At 43.8% G+C, this 25849-nt stretch overlaps 1 protein-coding gene across 1 annotated transcript in view; it reads left to right on the top strand.

The window, feature by feature from the left end:
• Positions 1 to 13544, top strand: part of LOC115461771 — a 123189-nt gene extending 109645 nt beyond the window's left edge. Inside the window, exons 8-9 of the mRNA XM_030191816.1 lie at positions 8508 to 8590; positions 13385 to 13544. Coding sequence (XP_030047676.1) covers positions 8508 to 8590; positions 13385 to 13544 — 243 coding nt within the window. The remainder of the gene's footprint in view (positions 1 to 8507; positions 8591 to 13384) is intronic.
• Positions 13545 to 25849: the final 12305 nt, after the last annotated feature.

Raw genomic sequence — 25849 nt, 5'->3', positions numbered from 1 at the left:
TTTTCAGCTGTTTTAAGCTATGTAGCTTGGCCCACCACTATTCCAGTGGATAGGTCTCAAGCTAGCACACATATTAACATTCCCCTCTTCACCCTATCTCATAGGGTGACACCAGGGTTAACGTACCATGGTACCATCCATTCCAGAAGGTATCCTATAAAACTATTGAATTGGAGAGTCTAATTGAAAACCGTTATGGTCAAAAGTTTGGAATTCAGGTCACAATATAGGCACTACTTCGGTTATTCCAATCCTTCTTGGGGCTTACCCATATCTTCGATTAAGTAACATACTATGATTACAACAATAATATCTTTCAAACTATTAATATGCAGGTTTAATCTTACTCTTACATATGTATGTATATATATTGCTAACAATCATTAATTCTTTGGTTATATACTGATTATATCTTGAGTATACATTTGCATGGATTACATAGTCATATTGATTATTGATCACATCATTTTATAAAGCTTTACGTTATTATATTGCATCCCTGTGTGCTATTAACTGATTATACAGTTGCAGACATTTCTACATTGTCTCTAGCATTTGCATAGCGATTGGTCCATCTCATAGGGAGATAGTCCAATGTGTTATCTCCTGTGGTGTTGGGAAGGAGATTTTCGTACAGGACACATTGCCCTGTGGTTGTTTTCTTGGTTATGGCAGTTACATCGTCAGGTATATGAATGGGTTAAAGCCCTTTGCTTCCAAATTTTTTTCCGAGTGTTGCCATCATTATGTTGAACTGAATTGGTGATATTGGAGATCCCTGTGGTACTCCATATTCTGGGATCCAGGAAGCCGAAAACTGATTGTACATCTTTATATTTATTTATTTATTTATTTGTTACATTTGTATCCCACATTATCCCACCTATTTGTAGGCTCAATGTGGCTTACATAGTACCGGAGAGGCCTTTGCAGGTTCCGGTGTGAACAAATACAGGGTGATGTAAGATCTGGTTCTTAGGAAGCCATTGAACCATGCTGCGACTACTCCGCATATTCCCATGTTGTCGAGTAGGGTCATAAGTATTGTGTGGTCTACTAGATCGAACGCACTTGACATGTCGAATTGTAGAAGTTAAATGTTTTGTTCTCGGCTTATTAGGCTTCTAAACTTCGTTATCAGGATGGTTAGTACAGTCTCCGTGCTGTGTTGTGGTCTGAAGCCTGATTGGGAGATGTGGAGGACTGAGAATTGTGTCAGGTATTATGTTAGTTGCTGTGCTACTAGGCCCTCCATTTTTTTGATCAGTACTGGTATTGAGGCCACTGGTCTGTAGTTTGTGATGTCGCTGATTTTGCTAGTTGTGTTTTTAGGTATTGGGGTAAGTATTATCTTTCCTTTGTCTGTTTGGAATTGCCCTTTTGTAAACAGTGATGTGTTTGGTAACGCATTCGATGAACCAGTCTGGTGGGTCTTTCATCATGTAGTTAGGGCAGTTATCTAGTATGCATCGTGCGTGTGCGTATTTTGCTAGTAGTGATCTTATTGTGTCCGGTTTGGGTGTTTTGAAAGAGAGCCATATTCTGTCTGCTGTGATTTGGGTGTCTTTTGTTTTGCATTCTTGTAGGAAGTCTACGATGGTTGTCTGTGGTTTTGTTAAATCTGATCTTTTCATCTTTATTTTATGTTCAAAGTATTGTGCAAGCTCATCTCTCTTTGGTGGTATTTCAGTTGATGCTAGGACATCGTGGGTTTTCAGTAAGGTCATGAGTTTGAATAGTTTTTTTCGTGTTGCTCTGTTCTGGGTTGGCATAAGAGCTATAGTATTCTGCTTTAGCTTTTTTTATGTTGCGTGTGTATGTTCTTATAGCTTTTCTCCACATGAATTTGTTTGTGTTAGTCTTGGTTTTGGCCCATTTTCTTTCTAGTTTCCTACATAGTTTTTTCATTTGTACTAGTTCATAGTTAGACCATGGATGTGGTTGTTTTTGGTTCCTTGTTTTCGTTTTGAGTGGTGCTATTTTATTTGGTGTGTTTTTTCGCTTATTTCGTCCCAGATTTTCATGAAGTGAATGTCCTTAGGTGATATGTTTCTGTGTTCATTCATCATTGTTGTCCAGAAGATCTGATTGACCACCTTCCCTCTGGTAGTGAACATGATTGGTTTCCTTGGTTCTCTGTTCTTGCCGTTTTCTTTCCATTAAAGTGTAAGTGTGAGCTTGCTGTGGTCTGACCATGGTATCTCTTCCCATTTGTGGTTTTCTAGTATGAAAATGGAAGAAGAAACCAACTGAAAATAATAAGAAACAGCATAAGGAATGCCAAGTCAAATGCAAAGCACTGATAAGGATGGCAAAGAGGGACTTTGAAAAAAAGGTTGCGTTGGAGGCAAAAACACATGGAGGGGCATAATCGAACAGAAACGCCTATCTCCATGGGCGTTTATCTCCGAGAACGGGTCCGTGAAGGGGCGGACCGAATCGTATTTTCGAAAAAACATGGACGTTTATCTTTTTTTGAGCTGGGCGTTTTTGTTTTTCAGCGATAATGGAAACCGAAAACGCCCAGCTCAAAAACGAATAACTCCAAGACATTTATTCGTGGGAGGGGCCAGGATTCGTACTGCACCGGTCCACCTCACATGCCAGGACACCAACCGGGCACCCTAGGGGGCAGGTTTACAAAAAAAAAAAAAAAGGTAAAACAGCTCCCAGGTGCATAGCACCCTTCCCTTGGGTGTTGAGCCCCCAAGATCCCCCTCAAAACCCACTGCCCACAAGTCTACACCATTACTATAGCCCTAAGGGGTGAAGGGGGACACCTACACGTGGGTACAGTGGGTTTGGGGGGCCGTTTGGAGGGCTCCCATTTACCAGCACAAGTGTAACAGGTGGGGGGGGGGGGGAGAGGATGAGCCTGGGTCCACCTGCCTGAAGTCCACTGCTCCAGTGACCTGCATACTGCTGCCAGGGAGGTGGGTATGACTTTGAGGGTGAAAATAAAAAGTTGTGAAACGGCATATTTTGTGGTGGGAGGGGGTTCGTGACCACTGGGGGAGTCAGGGGAGGTCATCCCCGATTCCCTCCAGTGGTCATCTGGTCATTTAGGGCACTTTTTGGGGCCTTATTCGTGGAAAAACAGGGTCCAGGAAAAGTGCCCTAAATTCTCGCTAAAAACGCATATTTTTTTTCCATTATCGGCGAAAGGCGCCCATCTCTGATCGGCAGATAACCACGCCCCAGTTCCGCCTTCACCACGCCTTCGACACGCCCCCATCAACGTTGTCCGCATCCGCGACGGAGTGCAGTTGAAAACGTCCAAATTCGGCTTTTGATTATACCGCTTTATTCGTTTTTGGGAGATAAACGTCTATCTCCCGATTTGGGTCACAATATAGGCGTTTTTCTCTTTCGATTATAAGCAGGATAGTAACATTTTTTTTAGGTATATTAAAAGCAGGAAGCCGGCAAAAGAATTGGTTGGACACCTAGATGACTGAGGGGTAAAAGGGGCAATTAGGGAAGACAAAGCCATAGCGGAGAGATTAAATGAATTCTTTGCTTCGGTCTTCACTGAGGAAGATTTGAGAGAGATACCGGTGCCAGAAATGGTATTCGAAGCTGATGAGCCAGAGAAACTGAATGAAATCTCTATAGACCTATAGGATGTAATGGAGCAATTTGACAAATTGAAGAGTAGCAAATCTCCTGGACTGGTTGGTATTCATCCCAGAATACTGATAGAACTGAAAAATGAACTTGCGGAACTATTGTTAGTAATATGTAATTTATCCTTAAAATCGAACGTGGTACCGGAAGATTGGAGGGTGGCCAATGTAACGCCGATTTTTAAAAAAAGGTTCCAGGGAAGATCCGGTAAAGTCTTACATCGGTGCCAGCCAAAATGGTAGAGACTATTATAAAGAAAAAAATTACAGAGCATTTTCAAAAGCATGGATTAATGAGACAAATCCAAATGGATTTAGTGAAGGGAAATCTTGCCTCATCAATCTATTGTATTTCTTTGAAGGGGTGAACAAACATGTGGATAAAGGGGAGCCAGTTGATATTGTGTATCTGGATTTTCAGAAGGTGTTTGACAAAGTACCTCATGAAAGACTCCAGAGGAAATTGGAGATTCATGGTAGTGTCATATTGTGGATTAAAATCCGGTTAAAGGATAGAAACAGAGAGTAGGGTTAAATGGTCAGTATTCTCAATGGAGAAGAGTAGTTAGTGGGGATCCCCAGGGCATGGCCGCCGAGAGGAGGGGACAGGGGGGACAAAAGTCCCCGGGCCCAGGACTCCGGGGGGGGGGGCCCGGCGCCGCTGCAGTCCCGCCCTCCGTAGCTCCCGGAACTAACCTGAAGCGCCTTCACGTTCCCATCGCAGCAAGCAGCAGCAGGGCAGGCCACTCCTTCCTTCTGTGTCCCGCCCTCGCCTGACATAACGTCCGCGAGGGCGGGGCATGGAAGGAAGGAGAGGTCTGCCCTGCTGATGCTGCTTGCTGCGATGGGAACGTAAAAGCGCTTCAGGTTAGTTTGGAGGGCATGGCAGCGGGTGGAGGGGGGCGCGACGCGACCTCGGGTGGAGGGGGGGGCCGGCGACTTCGGGTGGGGGGCCCGGGGGCGGTCTTGGCCCGGCCCCGGCTCTCGGCGGCCCTGCCCCAGGGGTCTGTACTGGAACCGCTGCTTTTTAACATATTTATAAATGACCTAGAGATGGGAGTAACTAGTGAGGCAATTAAATTTGCTGATGACACAACGTTATTCAAAGTCATTAAATCACGGGAGGATTGTGAAAAATTACAAGAGGACCTTACGAGACTGGGAGACTGGGCGTCTAAATGGCAGGTGACCTTTAATGTGAGCAAGTGCAAAGTGATGCATGTGGGAAAGAGGAACCCGAATTATAGCTACGTCATGCAAGGCTCCACGTTAGGAGTCACCAACCAAGAAAGGGATCTAGGTGTCATTGCTTATGATACATTGAAACCTTCTGTTCAGTGTGCTGCGGCAGCTAAAAAAGCAAATAGAATGTTAGGTATTATTAGGAAAGGAATGGAAAACAAAAATTGGGACATTATAATGCCTTTGTATTGCTTCATGGTGCGACTGCACCTTGATTATTGTGTTCAATTCTGGTCTCCACATCTCAAAAAAGATATAGTGGAATTAGAAAAGGTGCATAGAAGAGTGACGAAAATGATAAAGGGAATGGGACGACTTCCCTATGAGGAAAGGCTAAAGTGGCTAGGGTTCTTCAGCTTGGAGAAAAGACGGCTGAGGGAAGATATGATAGAGGTCTATAAAATAATGAGTGGAGTGGAATGGGTAGACTTGAAGCGTCTGTTTACTCTTTTCAAAAATACTAGGACTAGGGGATATGCAATGAATCTACAAAGTAGTAAATTTAAAACGAATCGGAGAAAATTGTTATTCACTGAACTTGTCACTACTCCATCCTCATCCTCCTTGACCTATCCGCCGCTTTTGACACTGTCAATCATTATTTACTTCTTGCTGCACTATCCTCATTTGGGTTCCAGGGCTCTGTCCTCTCCTGGTTCTCCTCTTATCTCTCCCACCGTACCTTCAGAGTACATTCTCATGGATCTTCCTCCACCCCCATCCCACTCTCTGTTGGTTCCTCAGCGATCTGTCCTTGGACCCCTTCTTTTTTCAATCTACACCTCTTCACTGGGCTCGCTGATCTCATCTCATGGTTTCCAATACCATCTTTATACTGATGACACCCAGCTTTACCTCTCCACACCAGACATCACTGCAGAAACCCAGGCCAAAGTATAAGCCTGCTTATCCGACATTGCTGCCTGGATGTCCAACCGCCACCTGAAACTGAACATGGCCAAGACCGAGCTCATTGTCTTTCCACCCAAACCCACTTCTCCTCTCCCTCCACTCTCTATTTCAGTCGGCAACACCCTCATCCTCCCCGTCTCATCTGCCCGCAACCTCGTAGTCATCTTCGACTCCTCCCTCTCCTTCTCTGCCCATATCCAGCAGACAGCCAAGACCTGTCGCTTCTTTCTCTATAACATCAGCAAAATTTGCCCCTTCCTCTCCGAGCACACCACCCGAACTCTCATCCACTCTCTCATCACCTCTCGCCTTGACTACAGCAACCTACTCCTCACTGGCCTCCCCCTTAACCATCTATCCCCCCTTCAATCCGTTCAGAACTCTGCTGCCCGTCTTATCTTCCGCCTAGACCGATATGCTCATATCACCCCTCTCCTCAAGTCACTTCACTGGCTTCCGATCAGCTACTGCATACAGTTCAAGCTTCTCCTACTAACCTACAAATGCACTCAATCTGCAGCCCCTCATTACCTCTCTACCCTCATCTCCCCTTATGCTCCTACCCGTAACCTCCGCTCACAGCACAAATCCCTCCTCTCAGTACCCTTCTCCGCCAACACCAGGCTCCGCCCTTTCTGCCTCGCCTCACCCTATGCTTTGAATAAACTCCCTGAGCCCATACGCCAAGCCCCCTCCCTGCCCATCTTCAAATCCTTGCTCAAAGCCCACCTCTTCAATGTCGCTTTCGGCACCTAACCATTGTACCTCCTATCCTGGAAATCTAGACTGCCCCCAATTTGATTGACTGCACTTTTTTGTCCTTTAGATTGTAAGCTCCTTTGAGCAGGGCCTGTCCTTCTTTGTTAGATTGTACAGCGCTGCGTAACCCTGGTAGCGCTTTAGAAATGTTAAATAGTAGTAATAGTAGTAGTAGTAGTAATTAAACTCTGCAGTTCGTTTCCAGAAACTGTTGTAAAGGCGGTTAGCTTAGCGGGGTTTAAAAAAGGTTTGACCGGCTTCCTAAAGGAAAAGTCTATGGACTTGTCCTTTAGATAGATTCCTAAAGGACAAGTCCATAGACCACTATTAAATGGACTTGGAAAAATTCCGCATTTTTAGGTATAACTTGTCTGGAATGTTTTTACGTTTGGGGAGCGTGCCAGGTGCCCTTGACCTGGATTGGCCACTGTCGGTGACAGGATGCTGGGCTAGATGGACCTTTGGTCTTTCCCAGTATGGCACTACTTATGTACTTATGTACTTATGACTTGGGGAAAATCCACTGCTTGTTTCTTGGATATAACAAAATATTTAAACACACATGAATACAAGTGTATTGTTGCTTCTTCAGCTTGTTGAGAGTGGAGTAGTCTCATATATGACACACGAAAAAAATTGTTTGATTTTTCACCCAATGACTGGGTGTATTATCAGTGTGTATTGTCTAATCATTGACTTAACCTCCACCAACCTTTGCTAATCTTATGTATAAAGATACATTTCTATTTTTCTATATGCTATCATCTAATTTTATGCAGCACTTAGCTTGAACAGATTGGTGCTCTTAAAACCCCGACAGGTCCCCGTTTCGTGGCTACTTTTTCAAGGGGGAGTCACCAGTTCAGGTAACTGTCTCAAGTGCAGCTGCAGCATTACTTTGTCTCTCTCAAAATGGCCACGGCGTCCCATGTTTCTTGGATAAGCAGCATAAAACGTATCGTACTGTTTTGTGATCTTGCCAGGTACTTGTACCCTGGATTGGGCACTGTTGGAAACAAGATGCTGGGCTTGATGGACCTTCGGTTTCTCCCAGTATCGCAATACTTGTGTACTTATGGGTTTCTACAGGTACTTGTGACTGGCTTGGTCACTGTTGGGAACAGGATACTGGGCTTGATGGACCATTGGTCTGGCCCAGTATGGCTACTCTTAGCTTAGCCACCTATCCCCCCTTCAATCTGTCCAAAATTCCGCCGCACGTCTTATCTACCACGTGAACCGATACTCTCATATCACCCCTCTCCTCAAGTCGCTTCACTGGCTCCCAATCCGCTACCGTATACAGTTCAAGCTTCTCCTATTGACCTTCAAGTGCACTCAATCTGCTGCCCCCCATTACCTCTCTACCCTCCTCTCCCCGTATGTTCCCACCCGTAACCTCCACTCTCAGGACAAATCACTCCTATCTGTACCCTTCTCCACCACCGCTAACTCCAGACTCCGCCCCTTCTGCCTCGCAGCACCTTATGCCTGGAACAGACTTCCCGAGCCCATACGCCATGCGCCCTCCCTGCCCATTTTCAAGTCCTTACTCAAGGCCCATCTCTTCTCCCTTGCTTTTGCCGCCTAACCACCTTCCCCATTCCTGTTACCTACACTGACTACGTAGTCTGTTACCGTTAGATTGTAAGCTCTCTTGAGCAGGGACTGTCCTTCCCCATATTTAAACTTGTACAGCGCTGCGTAACCCTGGCAGCACTATAGAAATGCTAAGTAGTAGTAGTAGTAGTCTTATGTTCTTATGATGGTTATGTTGCAGTCAGAATTTGGTTCATAGGCCTCAGTCTATACAGGCTTCAGGCATACAAACAGATATATACTCCTACAAAATTCTGTTCATAAATAAAATATTTTCAGTCTTTGGATAATGTATATTAGTTATCATAGTGCTATGAATTTAAATATAACAAATGATGTGTAATAGTTTCATCATATTATATCTCTCAGGAATATATAAAGCAGAACTGTAATACCCACTGGGCTTTCATTTGGCCGGACTATCTTTGTGTTTGGCGCGATGGCTCATTACGGTAAGTATATTTCTTTTTTTTTATTTTTTATTTTATTTATTTATAATTATTCAATTACGAATCACAAGTAAATTCACTTGAACCATAAAAGCAGCTAAACAATATAACCAGCCCTATGGCTTCTATTAAAGAAATACTAAAGAAAATTTTCCTTTAGTTGCTTTAAAGTCCACAATAAGGAGTCCAATTTTTCAAATACTGGAGATACAAGGAAAATTAAATATCTGAAATAATAAAAAGCTAAATCAAGAGTTCAGCGTTACAGGCTTGGTGTACATATAGTTAAAGAGCTCTTTTTGATATTATAAAGGAGCTCAGTTGAGAAGGGTCAAAATACACGTATTTAACAGTTTGATAAGTTACCACTTACATGGATACTTAGGTAAAAAGTCGCTCCTAACTGGAGTGTCTTCTGTTTCAATTGCAAAAACTTTTGTCTACGCTTTTGCGTATCCCTCGACAAGTCAGGAAATAGTAAGTATATTTCTTAATCATTTGTAATCTCTTTTCCCAACCAACACTAGCACAAAAAAATCAAAATGTACAATATACAGAGCACTGCTTCTCTATATTCAGAAAATTAAAGATGTGTGTAATGACTTATTGCTACACATTTGTCTACTTGTGAATGTAATTTTAAGACAATGCTGTGACTGTCATCACTCCTGGTAATAAAAGAGCAATGTCTTGTCTATTTCAAACATTCTGCAGTGGAAACTGTCTGTCGAACCACCACATTATGGGGTCCTTTTACTAAGGTGTGCTAATGGATTTACTACTATTAATCATTTCTATAGCAGTACTAGATGTATGCAGCGCTGTACACCTTATATACAAGCACTTTCTCTGTCCCTAGAGGGCTCGCAATCTAAGCACATATAGTTTGCAATTTATACAGTACATGTGTGAACTTTACTGAACTGTGTCTGAATTTTGTCCCCAGGATCCCCCTCCTTCACAGTCTTTTAAAAGTATGTGTAGGATTTGTTTTGGGATCTTGTCAGGTACTTGTGACCTGAATTGGCCACTGTTGGAAACAGGTTACTGGGCTTGATGGACCTTCGGTCTCTCCCAGTATGGCAACGCTTATGTTCTATATTTCTTATGATACAGGTCTATAAAATAATGAGTGGCGTGGAACTGGTAGGTGTGAATCGCTTGTTTACTCTTTCCAAAAATACTAGGACTAGGAGGCACACAATAAAGCTAGAAAGTAGTAAATTTAAAAGAAATTGAAGAAAATATTTCTTCACTCACCATGTAATTAAACTCTGGATTTCGTTGCCAGAGAATGAAATCTCCAAATTCTATTACTACTACTACTATTTATCACTTCTATAGTGCTACAAATAGATAGGTTGTGCCCTTCCACAGCTAAGGCAAACGTCTGGAGGAATACAGCCCCCCTCCCTCCGAAATGTCCTGTTGCCAAGCCAAACATTATGTACCTGAATCACGGGGTGGCGTCCAGTCACTGCCATCAGTGAGCGGGGGGGCAAGCTAATTGCCCTAATGATACCACAGTAGGCTCTTTCTATATTTCCTACCTCCGGTCCAATATTGTGACTGTATCAAGGAGGTTCGTGCAGAGATGGCTAGAAGGCATGGAAGGCCAATCAAGGTCTGTTGATTCGTCCTAGTCATCTGTATACCTCATGCGCATGGGTCCCCACCATACTAGGATCCCAAGCAGTACCTGTAACCGTGTCACCATCACTGGTATAGTACATGTGTACCTCACATCTAAGCCAGTGCCTGACCACCCCAATGCTTCCAGCATCCCATAGCCTTCTCTGCATTCCTGTATGCAGGTTGACCTCACATTGGACAAATATACACCACATCTGTCCAGTGTCCTTTGGCATGACATATCATTGGTCGTAGACATAACTGATGTCCTCCAGCTACCAACACACAGCCCCTAACTGTCACAGTACCTGCACAGCATTGACCAGGTTGCTATGTGCAGCCCTGGTTGTGTCAAGGTCACATCTGCATAGCTCTGACACATGGAAGGGTAGCACTGAAGCACCTGTCCTGGGTAACAAAAAGGCAGACAGATCAGCTCGCTCAATGCACTCTCATGCACTCAAACATGATACTCATGGCATGTGCCTTCCAGGAAATGTTGGCCTACTGGCCAGGTACAGTGTACATAACTAACACACAGGTATCTCTCCAGCACATGATGTAGCTGAGAAGGAGGAGGGAGAGGCTGCACAGGCCCTGAATGTGCCCCAACCCAAAGAGCTGGATGAACGTGAACCTGTGGAGCCACCTAGGGAGGAGCAACCTGTGTTGTGAGAGGTCCCACAGTCACTGCCACTGGGGCCTAGTCAAGAGGTGCAACCAGTTCTCCCATGTTTGTGCAGCGCTGCGTATGCCTCGTAGCGCTATAGAAATGCTAAATAGTAGTAGTAGTGGTGCAGGAAGAACACCACATATATGGACATGCTTCCCCAGAAGGGCCTGGGCCAGGGTGCACCTGCCTCCAAGGCCCTGTAGCCCAGTATAAACAAGCTGGACCACCACCCCACAGCACAGAGACTCCTCTAGTAGAAGGGGCAGCCAGTCATGGAGGCACCCATGTCAACCACTCTGGGTGAGATCCTGCGTGCCACAAGAATGCATTGTGACATGCAGCATGGGCTCAACACAATAGAGGGGCTCTTGCTGAACCTCATCACAGAGGTGCAGATACTGTGGAAGCAGCAGAAGAGGCCACACTGAGCCTCATAAGGACAGTGAGAGCCAAAACTGTGCTGAGATATTGAGAGACTGATCTGTGAATAGTTTGCCCAACTTTTTATTGTTTTACAGAGAAAAAAAATATCTTAAGTTTAAATGTTTGATACACAGCTCTGTGACTCTGTTATTACCAGTGATAGCACATCCCTGGGGAAAGGAGACTGCAGATGCTGGTTTAGGAGAGAGGATGTGTCCAGCTGGCCCTTTATGGTCACAATCGTAGCAGTTTCTTATTACTGACAGGTGCTCATTCTGAAGCCAGGCCGATGAAGGGTGATGTTACATTCCCGGTTTCACCGGAAGCTGTAGTGGGACTCAAGCCTTTCTCTTCAAGGTTCCCTTGCCAGTGCCCAATCCATTAGGCTATGCCTTCAGTAGTGCATCACAGTTGCTGGGAGAGGATGCTGCAGTATAGTGGCATCAGTTGCAGTAGTACTTTGTGTCACCACTGCAGCATCTGACTCAGTATATGGGATCAGCAAGTTGGTTCTGCAGTGTGGGGCATTATGGATCTCTGCAGTCCCCTCTCTACTACTACTACTACTATTTAGCATTTCTATAGCGCTACAAGGCTTACGCAGCGCTGCACAAACATAGAAGAAAGACAGTCCCTGCTCAAAGAGCTTACAATCTAATACACAAAAAATAAATAAAGTAAGCAAATCAAATCAATTAATGTGAACGGGAAGGAAGAGAGGAGGGTAGGTGGAGGCGAGTGGTTACAAGTGGTTACGAGTCAAAAGCAATGTTAAAGATTTAAAGGTGGCCAAGGATGGGGCAAGACGTAGGGGCTCAGGAAGTTTATTCCAGGCGTAGGGTGCAGCGAGACAGAAGGCGCGAAGTCTGGAGTTGGCAGTAGTGGAGAAGGGAACAGATAAGAAGGATTTATCCATGGAGCAGAGTGCACGGAAAGGGGTGTAGGGAAGGACGAGTGTGGAGAGATACTGGGGAGCAGCAGAGTGAGTACATTTATAGGTTAGTAGAAGAAGTTTGAACAGGATGCGAAAATGGATAGGGAGCCAGTGAAGGGTCTTGAGGAGAGGGGTAGTATGAGTAAAGCGACCCTGGCGGAAGACGAGACGGGCAGCAGAGTTTTGAACCGATTGGAGAGGGGAGAGGTGACTAAGTGGGAGGCCAGCAAGAAGCAGATTGCAGTAGTCTAAATGAGAGGTGACAAGGGTGTGGATAACATGGATAACTTAGCTGTTTAAGGTTAGGCCTGCCTGTTCAGTAGTCTGACTTATACGATATCTGGAAATCTTACCTATATATTTATATCTGTTTATGTCGATAGCTCCCTCCGAAATATAGGTGTGTACATGTCCGTTCAAACACAGAGGGACCCTTTTATTAAGCTACATAACGCAACAGCTTCTTTTCAGAATATCTGTGTCCACATTACCGCACCATAACTGCTTAATGCAGGAGCCCATTTTCACGTGTGAGCAGAAATTCAAATAATAGAAAAGGGCTGAATTTATGGCATTGCTAGAAATGGACGTAGCACATGGGAAAGTCCCATTTTAGGATACGCTAAACCCATTTATTAGTTAAACTTAGTAAAAGGGCCCCTGTGTTCCCTTCACAATGCCATGATATAAGTCACTGTATTATTTTCTTCAACAGATGCAGTAGCTGAATGGTAGATACTCAAAGTGAGTTAAATGGTCAGAAACGGCTTCTCCAGGACTAACTGGACATTTTCCGTGGCACCTAACAGGACGGTGTCACTGACGAATGCCCTGTGAGCGCCTAACCAGCTGTTTTGTAGGCATTCCTGGGGCTGTTTTGGCACTTAGTTGGTTAAGTGCTGATATTTAATACTTAAATAGCTAGGATAACCGCTTAAATAGGACCACAGAAAAAACACAGTCCCTATCTTTATGCGGTTCATCATAGCCAAATATCGCTACGTTTTGTCCGGAAACGTCTGCCTGGATATGACTCACCATTGAATATCTTGGCATAAAGCCAGCAGTGCTCTGCAAAATGCTGAGTATCTACCCCGTTCTAACTCCCTGGGCGTTGTTTATTTTATTATTCCAGAATATACTATCTTATTAATAAAAATGGAGAAATACATGAACAATCTAATGTGGGATTTCTATATCGCTGGATTTGTGAAAAAGACACTGACAAGCTAACATTCCAAGGTAACTTTTCTTCTGAAGCTTTGAGAAACAAAGACTGCATTTGGAGGAAATGATGTCTACTCTGAAGTATTGGAGTCCCAGTATAAGTACATGTAATAATAAATGCATTGCCTCTTTTTCAAATTTCATTTCATTTATTCATTTAAATCATATTCCTAGCAAAGGAAAAATTATGCATGGGTTACTAAGCCAGTGGTCAGTTATACACTTTGCAGTAGGGAAGGGAAACTATGTTAGAATTTTTCTGAGGTCAAAATAGCTTTTTCTATCAAGGGTTCCTCGATGATACATTATCTCCCGGATTCTATATATGGCGACTAGAGTGTGGGCAAATTGCGTGCACAACTTCATTGATTAACAAGCCAATTGGTGATGATAACTGGCCAATATTTGGCACAAATTAGAATTTATGCACGCAGTTTTCTAAACATATTCTGCAACGTGGTGCGTGGGTCTCAGAAGGGGGTGTGGCCATGGGAGGGACATGTGCAAGTCATAGGCATTCTTAACATTTAGTACAGTACAAATAGAGAGGGTAAACAGCTTACAACCAAAGTATACAGACAAAAAAGAGCAACACTGGGCCTTCAAGACTAGGACAACAGGAGTACTTTATTAACAGGTGACCCGACACGAGCCGTGTTTCGGCGCCAAATGACGCCTGCCTCAGGGGTCAGAGTATTGATACTGAAGTGTATTAATAATGTAGGTCAAGTGCCTCAACGCATTATTGTTTAAGATATCCACTGTAACGCGAAAAAGCAGGCTCTAGCAAAAAGCCTTCTCCTGTGCACCGGTAACATTTACACACACTATTCTGAAATAACATTTACACCAGGTGTTAGTTGGCATAAATGGACCTACCTAAATTGTAGTGTCAGAGATAGGCGCTATGCACATTCTATAAACTGCGCCTAACTTTTGGCGAGGTTTTTTTTGTTCTGATATCTTCAGCATCATATCAAGAATCTAGTTCTATATTAAAACATTCCAGGAAAACAACCTTGTGGTCAGATGTGCATTAGCTTCAGCTTGGGAACGAGAGGTTAGCTTCACAGGTGGTCGGTCACCCAATAGAATAGAATGGCTAGGAATGTACACCACTCAAACTTGTGGATACGCCAGATACTATGTCAAAATTTAAAATGGTTTTGAATACATTTACCAAAAAACAACACAATAATTTCACAGAAAGACTGCAACATGCATTTGTAATATGAAATAACTCTAAATAACTAGAAAATAGTGATTACATCTTGTTTTCTATCATATTTGATGGTGAATATTTTTTATTTATTTTTATTACATTTGTACCCTGTGGCAGGCTCAATGCGGCTTACATGGGGCAATGGAGGAGTAAGTGACTTACCCAGGGTCACAAGGAGCTGCCTGTGCCTGAAGTGGGAATGGAACTCAGTTCCCCAGGACCAAAGTCCACCACCCTAACCACTAGGCCACTCCTCCACTGTTGCTACTATTTGAGATTCTACATGGAATGTTGCTATTCCACTAGAAGTCGGCCCTTGCAGATCACCAATGTGGCCGCGCAGGCTTCTACATGGAATGTTGCTAGTGGAATAGCATACCACTCCACAACAGGCAAGAATAGATTTTTTTATATTTTTTGAAACTGGATTATTACAAATAGCTATGAATAATAATATAGTCCAGTTTGAATTTTCTTTAAGCCCTCTTAATCTTTAAGTATAGTAGAATCCTTTTTACACAAGCACAGTTTATAACACAGATACTTCAACATCAGAAATTAATCATATATATTTTTTCAGAACCTCAGTGATGTAAATCGCTATCCTTTAGATAGAATCGATTTTAGTAACATGAAACTCTTCACTGGTTCTTTTATTTTTCTTTCTAGATTTCTAAATTTCGTTTCAATAGATATATATTTTTAACTATCACTTATCTTTTCAATTTTTCAAGTTTGTCGGACCCAGGGGATCATCTGCCCGACATGCATGTTTCGCCCATAATGGGCTGTCTCAAGGACATTCCCCTGTAATATAAATCAGAATTAATTAGTAGTCCCCCTGGATATTAGCAGTAAGCCTACATTCCGAGAGTACCCGAAAACTAGAAACAAACTCACCCCGTGTTTCTTTTAGCGTCAGCTCAGCAAAAGTTATTAGCCAAGATGGTGCCAGCTTTTTTTTAGAGCTAATTAAATAAACGCTACATTATGACGCAATGGGGCAATGGAGGATTAAGTGACTTACCCAGGGTCACAAGGAGCTGCCTGTGCCTGAAGTGGGAATCGGACTCAGTTCCTCAGGACCAAAGTCCACCACCCTAACCACTAGGCCACTCCTCCACTGTTGCTACTATTTGAGATTCTACATGGAATGTTGCTATTCCACTAGCAACATTCCATGTAGAAGTCTGCGCGTGCAGATCACCAATGTGGCCGCGCGGACTCACAGAAACAGAAGCCTGTGCAGCCTTCTACATGGAATGTTGCTAGTGGAATAGCAACATTCCATGTAGAATCTCCAATAGTATCAACATTCCATGTAGAATCTCAGAGTAGCAACAGAACCTCAAATAGTAGCAACATTCCATGTAGAATCTCCAATAGTATCTATTTTATTTTTGTTACATTTGTACCCTGTGCTTTCCCACTCATGGCAGGCTCAATGCAGCTTACATGGGGCAATGGAGGGTTAAGTGAGTTGCCCAGAGTCACAAGGAGCTACCTGTGCCTGAAGTGGGAATGGAACTCAGTTCCCCAGGACCAAAGTCCACCACCCTAACCACTAGGCCACTCCTCCACACGAATTAGCCCACAAGAACTTTTGGAAGCAAATAAATAGTGCTAATGTTACTAATGGGTTGGATATCTATTTGAAACTATCACAGTCTGGTATCTTCTGGGCATTGATTTCTACAAGGTTTTTCAGATTTTCTAGTGATATATGCAATCAATAGAAATAGAATAAAATAAAACAAACAAAAGAAAATAAGATGATACTTTTTTTATTGGATTAACAGTACATTTTTTGATTAGCTTTCGAAGGTAGCCCTTCTTCGTCAGATCAGAAATAAGCAAAATTTGATAAGTAACAGCATATATAAGTGAAACATCAAAGTATTTCAGTGACCTTCTGAAAGGATGAGGGAGGGGTGGGTTAGGTGAGAAACAGAGAGGACCGAGAGGGTAAGGGACAGGGAGATATGCAGTGAAATTTCATGGTTTATAATGGGCTAGAAAACCCAGATCTTTCTTAAGTCCTGTCTGGTGGGTGTCAAAATATTTAATCATTTTGACTTCAAAGGTCTTGCGTTCCTGTATTGTTTTAAAGTTTCCTTTAACATAGTAACATAGTAGATGACGGCAGAAAAAGACCTGCACGGTCCATCCAGTCTGCCCAACAAGATAAACTCATATGTGCTATTTTTTGTGTATACCTTACCTTGATTTGTATCTGCCATTGTCAGGGCACGGACCGTATAAGTCTGCCCAGCACTAGCCCCGCCTCCCCCCCACCGGCTCTGCCACCCAATCTCAGCTAAGCTTCTGAGGATCCATGAAATCATAGTACAGTGTTCTGGTTTTGTAAAGTGCTGTCCCCCAGAGGTAACATCCTGGTTGGCGTTGGCATTTTTCATATGATGTCTATGTAAATTAAATCTCTTCTTCAGCATCTGGCTTGTTTCTCCAATACAGCACCCTTCGTCACATTTTTTTACACTGGATGACATATACTACATTGGAAGATGAGCATGTGAAGGATTCCTTTATGTTGAATATGTTTCCTTTGTGAATGACTGTGGGGTCTTGTGAAATGTTTTGGCATAGTTTGCAGCTGGATAGACCTTAAACATAGTCCCAGAACAATACTAAGAATTCACATGTTAAAAATGCATGTTTAATTTAAGTCCTGCTATCAAGGGTGTAATAGATGAAGGATAAAGGATATAACAGATGAAGTCATTATAATGTTATTGTCATGTTTTGCATATGTGGGTGAGTTAAATTTTATTCATGCTCACCTGACTCTGCTCTTTCAACTTTATTTGCCTGGAACAAACGTCCTGAGTCAATGCAGCATGCTCCCTATGTGGATATATTCAAATCTACAAAGTGTGAAGTAGATATTCAGTGGGATTTAATGAGGTAGGAAGGCTCCTACCTGGTTAAATCCTGCTGGCTGGCCCTGGAGTAGTTATTCAGTGGCACTTAACCAGCTTTTAAGTGTTCAGTTACTGCAGAAGTCTGTCCTAACTTTTTCGGAGCTCTTATCCTCATAGCAGTCTGAATATCTGTCAGCACCTGGAGATTCAATGCCGGTGTCCGGATTAGGTCCGGCCTTGTAGATCTGGGTGCAGTTCAGCTGGCACTGGTCAGTGCCTTTAAAAACGCTGAATGTCAGAGGGTCACCTGCTTGAGGTTGCTTTTATATCTGGTAGCTTCTTTTAAAATGCATTACTGGACTTTCTTTCTTTGTCTTGACTAGATTGGCAGCTCTACAGAGCAGGGAATGGCCTCTGTTCTGCGCATCTGAACAATGCTGCACATGCCTGGTAGCGCTTTAGAAATGATTAGTAGTAGTTTTAGCCTGCATTAGGGATGTTAACACACAGACTATTGCACTTCTCATGCCTAGGTCCTTTTGTCTCACTTTATAAAGCAGATGTTGGGAGTGAATTTACTAATTACAGGCCCTTCAGCCAGTGGTTCTCAACCCAGTTCTGTGGGCACCCACAGCCGGTTGAGCTTTCAGGATATCCACAGTGAATATGCATGAGATAGATGTGTGTGCACTGCACTACCTCCTTAGTATTCATCTCATGCATAGTCCTTGAGGATATCCTGAAAACCCAATTGGCTCTGTGCGCCCCAAGGGACAGGGCTGAGAGCCACTCATGTAGAATGATCTTGAGCAGAATAAAGAGAACAGAAATGGTTGGGTGAGTTCTGTTTCTAGCTGATAAACCGACTTTTGGAGATTATCTGATAGCGGTTTATCATATTGGGGGGGGGGGGGGGGGATTCTATAACTGGTTGCCATAGTGTTGGCACCTAGATGCTAATTTTATAACAACATCTGGGTGCCTTGATTCCATTGTAGAATAATTTGGCATCAACAGGCCCATGGATGTGCCCAGGTGGTCACCAGGGCCGGCATTGGGGGGGGGGGGGGCGGCAGCGGCGGCAAACAGGGCATCTGCCCTGTGCCCCACAGCTCCAGGGGGCCCCACGGTACAGGCATCTCTTCCCCTTCCCTCCCACCACAGTCTGTCTCCTCCCTTCCTGATCTTCTTTAAAAGTTTATTTCCCTTCTCAGAGGGGCCCCAGCTCAGCAGCCATTCTCACAAGCTATCTCCGACTGCTCCAAAGCTTTCCCTCTGTGCCATGATTCGTGGATCATGACAGAGAGGGACAGCTGGAGGCAGCTTGTGAGGATGGCTGCCAAGCTAGGGCCCCTCTGAGAAGGGAAATATATTTTAAAGAAGACCGCAAGGGAGAGAGACGGACTGTGGTGGGGAGAATGGTAAGAAATGCCTGGACCGTGTACTAGCAATGTAGGTGGGGAGATTGGGGGAGGGGGAATCAGGGGCCCCGTCCTTAATTTCTGCCCTGGGCCCCACCATGTCTAAAACCGGCCCTGGTGGTCACAGGCCTGCCCATCCAGCAATGGTATCTTTGATGTGGTTAGTGGGACTCCCCAAACCCTACCAGCTGATGACACCAGGGATCTATCCCTCCTGTCTCCCACAAGCATCCTGGCATCTCAGCTCCATCTAGGGTTACCATATTTGTGGAGACAAAAAAAGAGGGCAGAAAAACTAAAACTGGTTGCTACCTTTGCTAAAGAAATATTTAATTGTAGTTCATGAACACACATCAAAGTGACTTACTTACAGTACAGCAGTAGACATTCTACATTTCAAGAATGTCTGGATTTCAGTTCGACTGATTCTGAGTCTAAGTGTACTTATCATAAGAGCACATTCCTTTTGTCTGGCTTTTGTGATATGTGTGAAAGTCTTTGCACGATATATGCTTAAAATTGTGCTGCACAAACAAAATTCCTTTGACAGATTCAACCAGCAGGGGAGCAGAGAGGGGATCAGCAATGCCTTTTTCTCTCTTTAGCACCCCCATGTGTCCAGACTGATAATAAGCCAGAGATAGTTTCTCTCATTATGTGGGTAGGTGTGTTGGCACATAAAAGAAAAAGAGGACATTTCCCTAAAAATTAAAAATCCTGTAGGACATATCTGAAGATGTCCGAAAAGAGGACATATGGTAACCCTAGCTCCACCCCCTAACCCTCATCGTGTTGAGAGCCTTCATTCCTTTGCCAGTAGTGTACAGCAACACACACCTGCTGCTCACGTCATTCCCAAGCCTTCCCTCTGAGACATCACGTATCAGCACAGGCAGGGCCGGATCAGAGAGGAGGTTCGGGGCTGGCGTGAGCAACCGATAAGTCGCAATTCACTGCCTGCAAAGAAATGAAGGCTTTGAAAGGTACAGAGGGGGAGGGGAGGAAGAGTAATTGGGTGGGAGGAGAGGTTCTCATGCCCACTCACTTTGGGCTCAGGCCCACCAAAACTTGGGTTTCTGGCTATGCCCTGGTGCCCACCTATACCATGTCAATATTAGGTGTTAATGCAATGGCCCTATACTGTATAACTTACAGTATTGTCTTATGTGCATAAAAGTTGGCCCTGCTATGTTCCTGTCCTGGGTACGCCACCTTGCATTTATTTATTAGAATTTATTTACTGCCTTTTTGAAGGAATTCACTCAAGACGGTGTACAGCAATAGACAATTACAGCAGTAAAAATATTCAAACAACAGTACAAAGTAATGGCAGAGTATACTACTTACGATGTCAACACAATACGTAATAAATTGTTTTAATAGACAGTATAGGGTGTAAGCAAAGATGGAACATAAAGATAGATAAGACAGAGTAACAGGATTAAGAAAATAAGGTGCTAATTTAAAGAACGTTGCAAATGCTGGAACATTATCTTAGCTAGGGTAGGAGTGGATAAACATGTCCTGCTACAGTATGGGCAGCTGATGTCACTTGTGTGACTAGTTCTTATACACTAGAAATGGCACTCAATGCTAATTTATAATGGACATTCACAGATAAGCGCCATTGCAGACGATTTCAATGGCCAGCGCCAGGACTTGCACTGAATGAAACCAGGTGTAATTCCTGGTGGCCAGTATGGGGTGCACCCCCCCCCCCCCCCAATTCTATAACACTGCGCACAAATTTTAGGAATGCCCCTGACCATGCGCTTGTTTATCCAAAAAACACTAGGACTAAGGAGCACACAATGAAGCTATAAAGTAGTACATTTCAAATGAAGTCTGAAAGGGAGACAAGCGTACATATTGTAACCAGGTGCCCCTAGGTGCAGCCAAGGATAGAACAATCTCCTCCAGCCACAGGCTCCCGGTACAGTGAAGAAATAGATGTCCACCAGTAACTTCAATCTTAAGGACTTTTATTCCATGCGGGTTTCTAGTACACAGTTCCAACAGCAGCATAGCACATACCAGGATTCAATACAGGATTACAGGCTCCAGTCTGGGCTCTTTATCCAGTGCACAATAAACAGTAATTCAATTCCCAAGACAAACAGTTCTTTCAGTTCATCATCACAGTTCAGTCACCCAGCAGCATTTTCTACCTTCTATCCTCTTTACCTTCAGGAGAGTTCAATATTTTATGGACTATACCTAAGGGTTTTCCCCTGCATCAGCTTCACAGTGAATTCAATACTTTTGGGACTTCCTCTCACCCAAGGAATCTCAGCCTTTTTCAGTACTTTAGGGACCTCCCTGCCCAAGGGTTTCAGCCTGCAACTGCCAGTACTTTAGGGACCTCCTTGCCCAAGGGTTTTCAGCCTGCAACCGCTTCCCTCCTTCTGCTTCTCTCTCCTGAACTGAACTCCTCTGCGGGGACTCCTTCCCACCTGCCTAATCAATCCCTGGCTTCAGCTACCACCACCAATCATTCTCCTTCCCTTAGCTTCCTCACACCCAAACCAGCTGAGTTAAGCATTAGACTAATGAGACCAATGATAAGCTCCTGCATACAGGGTTTCCCAACTCTCTTTCCGCCTAGTGGTAGCCACTCTACACAACCTGCCAGCTTACACCCATGTCTTCCCTGATTGCAGCTAGGAGTCCAGTCCGGGTTCTTCATCTCCCCCCTCTGGCTCCTTGCCTGAAATGCCTTCTGGGACTTGTATTTCAGACTGAAACTGCCTTAACCCAACTATCCTGGAGGTGACTTTATCACAATATTCATGGTAACTTTTTCATATAGTTAAGAAGAGTTAACAACTAACCATGCTTGTGATGGACACAAACACATGACAGTTAAAAATACCACTCATAACTGAGAGAAACAATGTACATCATAAAATTATTTACTTGGGAATTATGTATATTGATCCAGGACTTGCCAAACCTGTTCTGGTTATCATGAAAGCCTGACTGCCTCTGTGGTTTTCACTATAATTATGCAGGAGAGAGACTTTAAAAAAAATATATACAGTACATCTTTTTAATATTTGCTGATACTAGTTCTCCAATGTATACAAGTTTGTCTTATGCATATTTAAAGTAGCATGATAAGAACATTCAGCCTATTGCATATCCCAGCATCCAATGTCATGATGTCCTACACAGCAGACATCAACAAACCCAACAAAAGGACTGCTATGACAAGTCAGAAATGGAAAGAGATGCAAAGACACCAATTTTGCAACTGGAATTCAGTGTTGCATGTGTCAGTGGGGACAGTAATGTGACACAGCAAGCAAAACAGCTGTCAGGGCTGACCGATTAGATCAGCGGTCACTGAATCTTGTGAAAGAGGAACTGGGACTGCAAAGAGTAGAATGAGATAATGTCCTACTAGGGAACTACAGGAGCAGTAATTGAATCATCTCACAAAAGCAAAGAGGAAATATGAAAAGTGCGGTCTTACGTTACAGCCGTTTAGAGGAATGTGTCAGATCTGCCTACCCTACCACAGGAACAGTCCAGAAAACAAAGCACTGCTCACAGTGCCCATGCTGTCTACGAGACTCCAAACGCGTCAGCAGGATCAGAAAATAGTGAAAATACACAGACAGGTGCCCTTGGCCTGGATTGGCCGCTGTCGTGGACAGGATGCTGGGCTCGATGGACCCTTGGTCTTTTCCCAGTGTGGCATTACTTATGTACTTATGGTAGCTAAGGAGGTATTCATCAAATAGAGTTAGGGTCTTAAGTCGCATTAAACAGACCTTAACGTGACTTAAGAGGCCCTAATACTGCCTGACCTAAAATACCGTAGTGATAAGTCACCATGGGTCAGGTAGTAATGACATTCAAAATATGCAAATACTGCAAGTCACATTAGGGCAAAAAAAAAAACACAATAAAAGCTTGGATTAATTTACTTTCTGGGAGCATCAGGCCGCAAAGTTATGGTCCAATGTTCCCCCACCCCTGGATCAAATCCCCCTTCCCGAGCACAACATCCCTCTGGCCTCGGATCCACCCCCTCCGAGCAAGACCCCCACCTGTCACAGCATTGGTGGTCCAGTATCGAGGGGTTCCAAGGGGTCTTCAGGTAGAAGTGATGCCCAATCACTCCCGCCCTATCCAGCGCTGCTCTCCACTAAAGGTCAGATTTGTGCACCATTTGGAGCGTAGCACTGGATAGGGCAGGAGCAATTGCCCAAAGACCCCTTTGACCCACCAGATCCCCGCCACCACTACCACTGGGGGAGGGTCTTTCTTGGAAAGGGAGGGCTTGATCAGGGGGAGGGGGACCCAGTCCTGTTGGCCCGGGAGCATTGGACTGCAGCTTTGTGGTCTGATGCTCCCAGGTAGAAACATAATTCCAGAAAAAAACGGGGGCTATTTTAGTGTGCCTTTTTTAGAGACATCAAAGGCAAACTTTGCACCTTGATAAATCCCCTCCTCCCCATTCATATTGTACTTTTTCTATAGATACTGGCTTCCTGATATTCTACCGCCGGCAGGCAGCACTTTGCCTTCTGCTGGCTTTCAACCCAGATATACCCCAACTTGACATTTCGTCCTTTAGATTGTAAGCTCCTTTGAGCAGGGACCGTCCTTCTATGTTAATTTGTACAGCGCTGCGTAACCCTAGTAGCGCTCTAGAAATGTTAAGTAGTAGTAATATTCAATGCCGGGCCTTTTCCGGTGACTGGCATTGAGTACCCAGGTTTTTCAATGCCGGCTAGCACATGACCAGTTAAGTCAATATTCAGACTTAACTGGCCATGGCTTAGCGGGCAAAGATAGGCCTACTTTATATGTGGCTTAATTTGGCCACTAAGCCTAGCAAGTTAAGTTTCGAATATCGGGACTTAACTGGTCACTCACCCAGAACACCCCAAACACCACCCCCAACTGGCTAAATGCTGCTAAAAGTGACCAGTTATCTGTCAAGCTGCGAGTGGAAAATTATATATACATACACATAAATACTCCTGATACCACATCACTGCTCCACATTTTGACTCTGTATAATTGACTCTGAAGTTTGGTCACTGGTAGATAGTGACTGTCTGTCAAGCGACTTAAATGCCAGTTAAAACAATATTTCCAAAACCCCGGCAACGTATTTTTGTACCTGCCATACAACATTCAGGAAAACAAATACATCCCACCAGGAGTAGTAGCCTAATGGAGGTTAGAGCACTGGGCTTGATATCCAGGAGTGCTCAATTCAATTCTCACTGTTGCTCCTTGTGATCTTGGGCAAGTCACTTAAAAACATGATGGCAGATAAAGGCCATATGGCCCATCCTCTGTAACCCCTAACTCTTCCTTTTACTAAACCCCTTTACTAAGCTGCGGTAAAAGGAGCCCTGATCTAGTGAAGATGGCTGTTTTTGCTGCAGTGGGTGAAAATGAGGGTGGTAAATTCGTACTTGTTGTACAGCCACTTTGGTAGAGAGCATATACTGCCACCCATTGAAGTAACTGGGCAGCGATTTCTGCCGGGTGACTCTCTGCAACCCTTTAACCCTCTCTTGCCTCAGGTACAAACTTAGATTGTGAGCCCTCCAGGGACAGAGAAATTCCCAATGTACTTGAATGAAACTCACCTTGAGCCACTAGTGAAAAAGGTGTGAGCAAAATCCAAATAAATTTGAAGCTCTTTCATTTATTTATCTAGGGTTTGCAGAAAAGGAATTGCTCATTGGCTTCAGTTGAAAATGTCTGAAAATCCTCAGTTATCAGACAGGTGTACTAGATGACCAAACCTGCCAAGCCAGAAATGTAAAATCTCTGCACAACAGACACAACACCACATGCAGTATTAACGGCCATGTCTTTAATAGCTATGAAAGAAGAATAACTTTTGTGTATTTATACTGACTATCTTAAGAATTTGTTGTATTTTGGTTTATTTGCTTACAACACATCATGCTACAGTGTTTTAATAAATCTTGCTATCTTCTGCTTCAATCCATATAGGAGCATGAACAGATTTTAGCTATGCATTTGACTTATAACTGAACTTTCCACACAGGTGTTCAAAGCGAGAAAAAAAAACCTACAAAAGGTACAAAGAGCAATAAAACATAAGTAAAAATTGAACATAATAAATAGAAAAAAAAACCCTAGTTATATCACAAGCAAACACCTAAATAAAACATGTTTCTTTTATTTTACGTTTAAAGCTGGTGTCAACCAGTGCACAGGCTTCCCCCAGGTACCAAACCACAATTTAACTTCCTGTTGCAAAATCCCCAAGTCCCCATTCTTCCATCGTACTCCATCCCTGTCCTCACAGGCCTAATATTCAGGTAATCTTAGAGTCTTTCTTTGGTCTCCCACTAAGTCCTGGAGGCTTTGCCTAAATCTGAATCACTACTGTCCCTCACCTCTGTGTCCTTATATCTGCCCACCAGCCCCTTTTTTCTACCTTTCCTAGGCATTCATTCAATGGTGTAGGCAGACATTTTTAGCAGGGGGTGCTCCTCTGTGCTCCCCTTGGTACCTTAAAATCACCTGCTCCACTCCGCCTGGGCAGTGGCAGCGGCACTCATAGGCGGCCTGCAGCCTACACCAGGGAGGGCTTTCTCTGTGAATCTTCCTGCCCTTCACAAAACAGGAAGTTGCATCAGAAGAGGCGGGACAGTTGAGAGAGGAAATCCTGATGCAGGCTGCAGGCAACCTATGAGTGCCACTGCCTGGGCAAAGACTAGAGGGAGATGATTTTAAGGCATGAGTGGGGAAGGGGGAGGGTCTGACAGGGGGTGCATATACAACACTTGCACATGAAATAAATACACCACTGCATTCGTTGACTCTGCGTTTTCTACGATACCTCT

This window comes from Microcaecilia unicolor, chromosome 2 (genome assembly GCF_901765095.1).
Source record: "Microcaecilia unicolor chromosome 2, aMicUni1.1, whole genome shotgun sequence".
Lineage (NCBI taxonomy): Eukaryota > Metazoa > Chordata > Amphibia > Gymnophiona > Siphonopidae > Microcaecilia > Microcaecilia unicolor.
The sequence above is the reverse complement of the archived record's forward strand: the minus strand, read 5'-3'. Positions and strand labels throughout refer to the sequence as shown.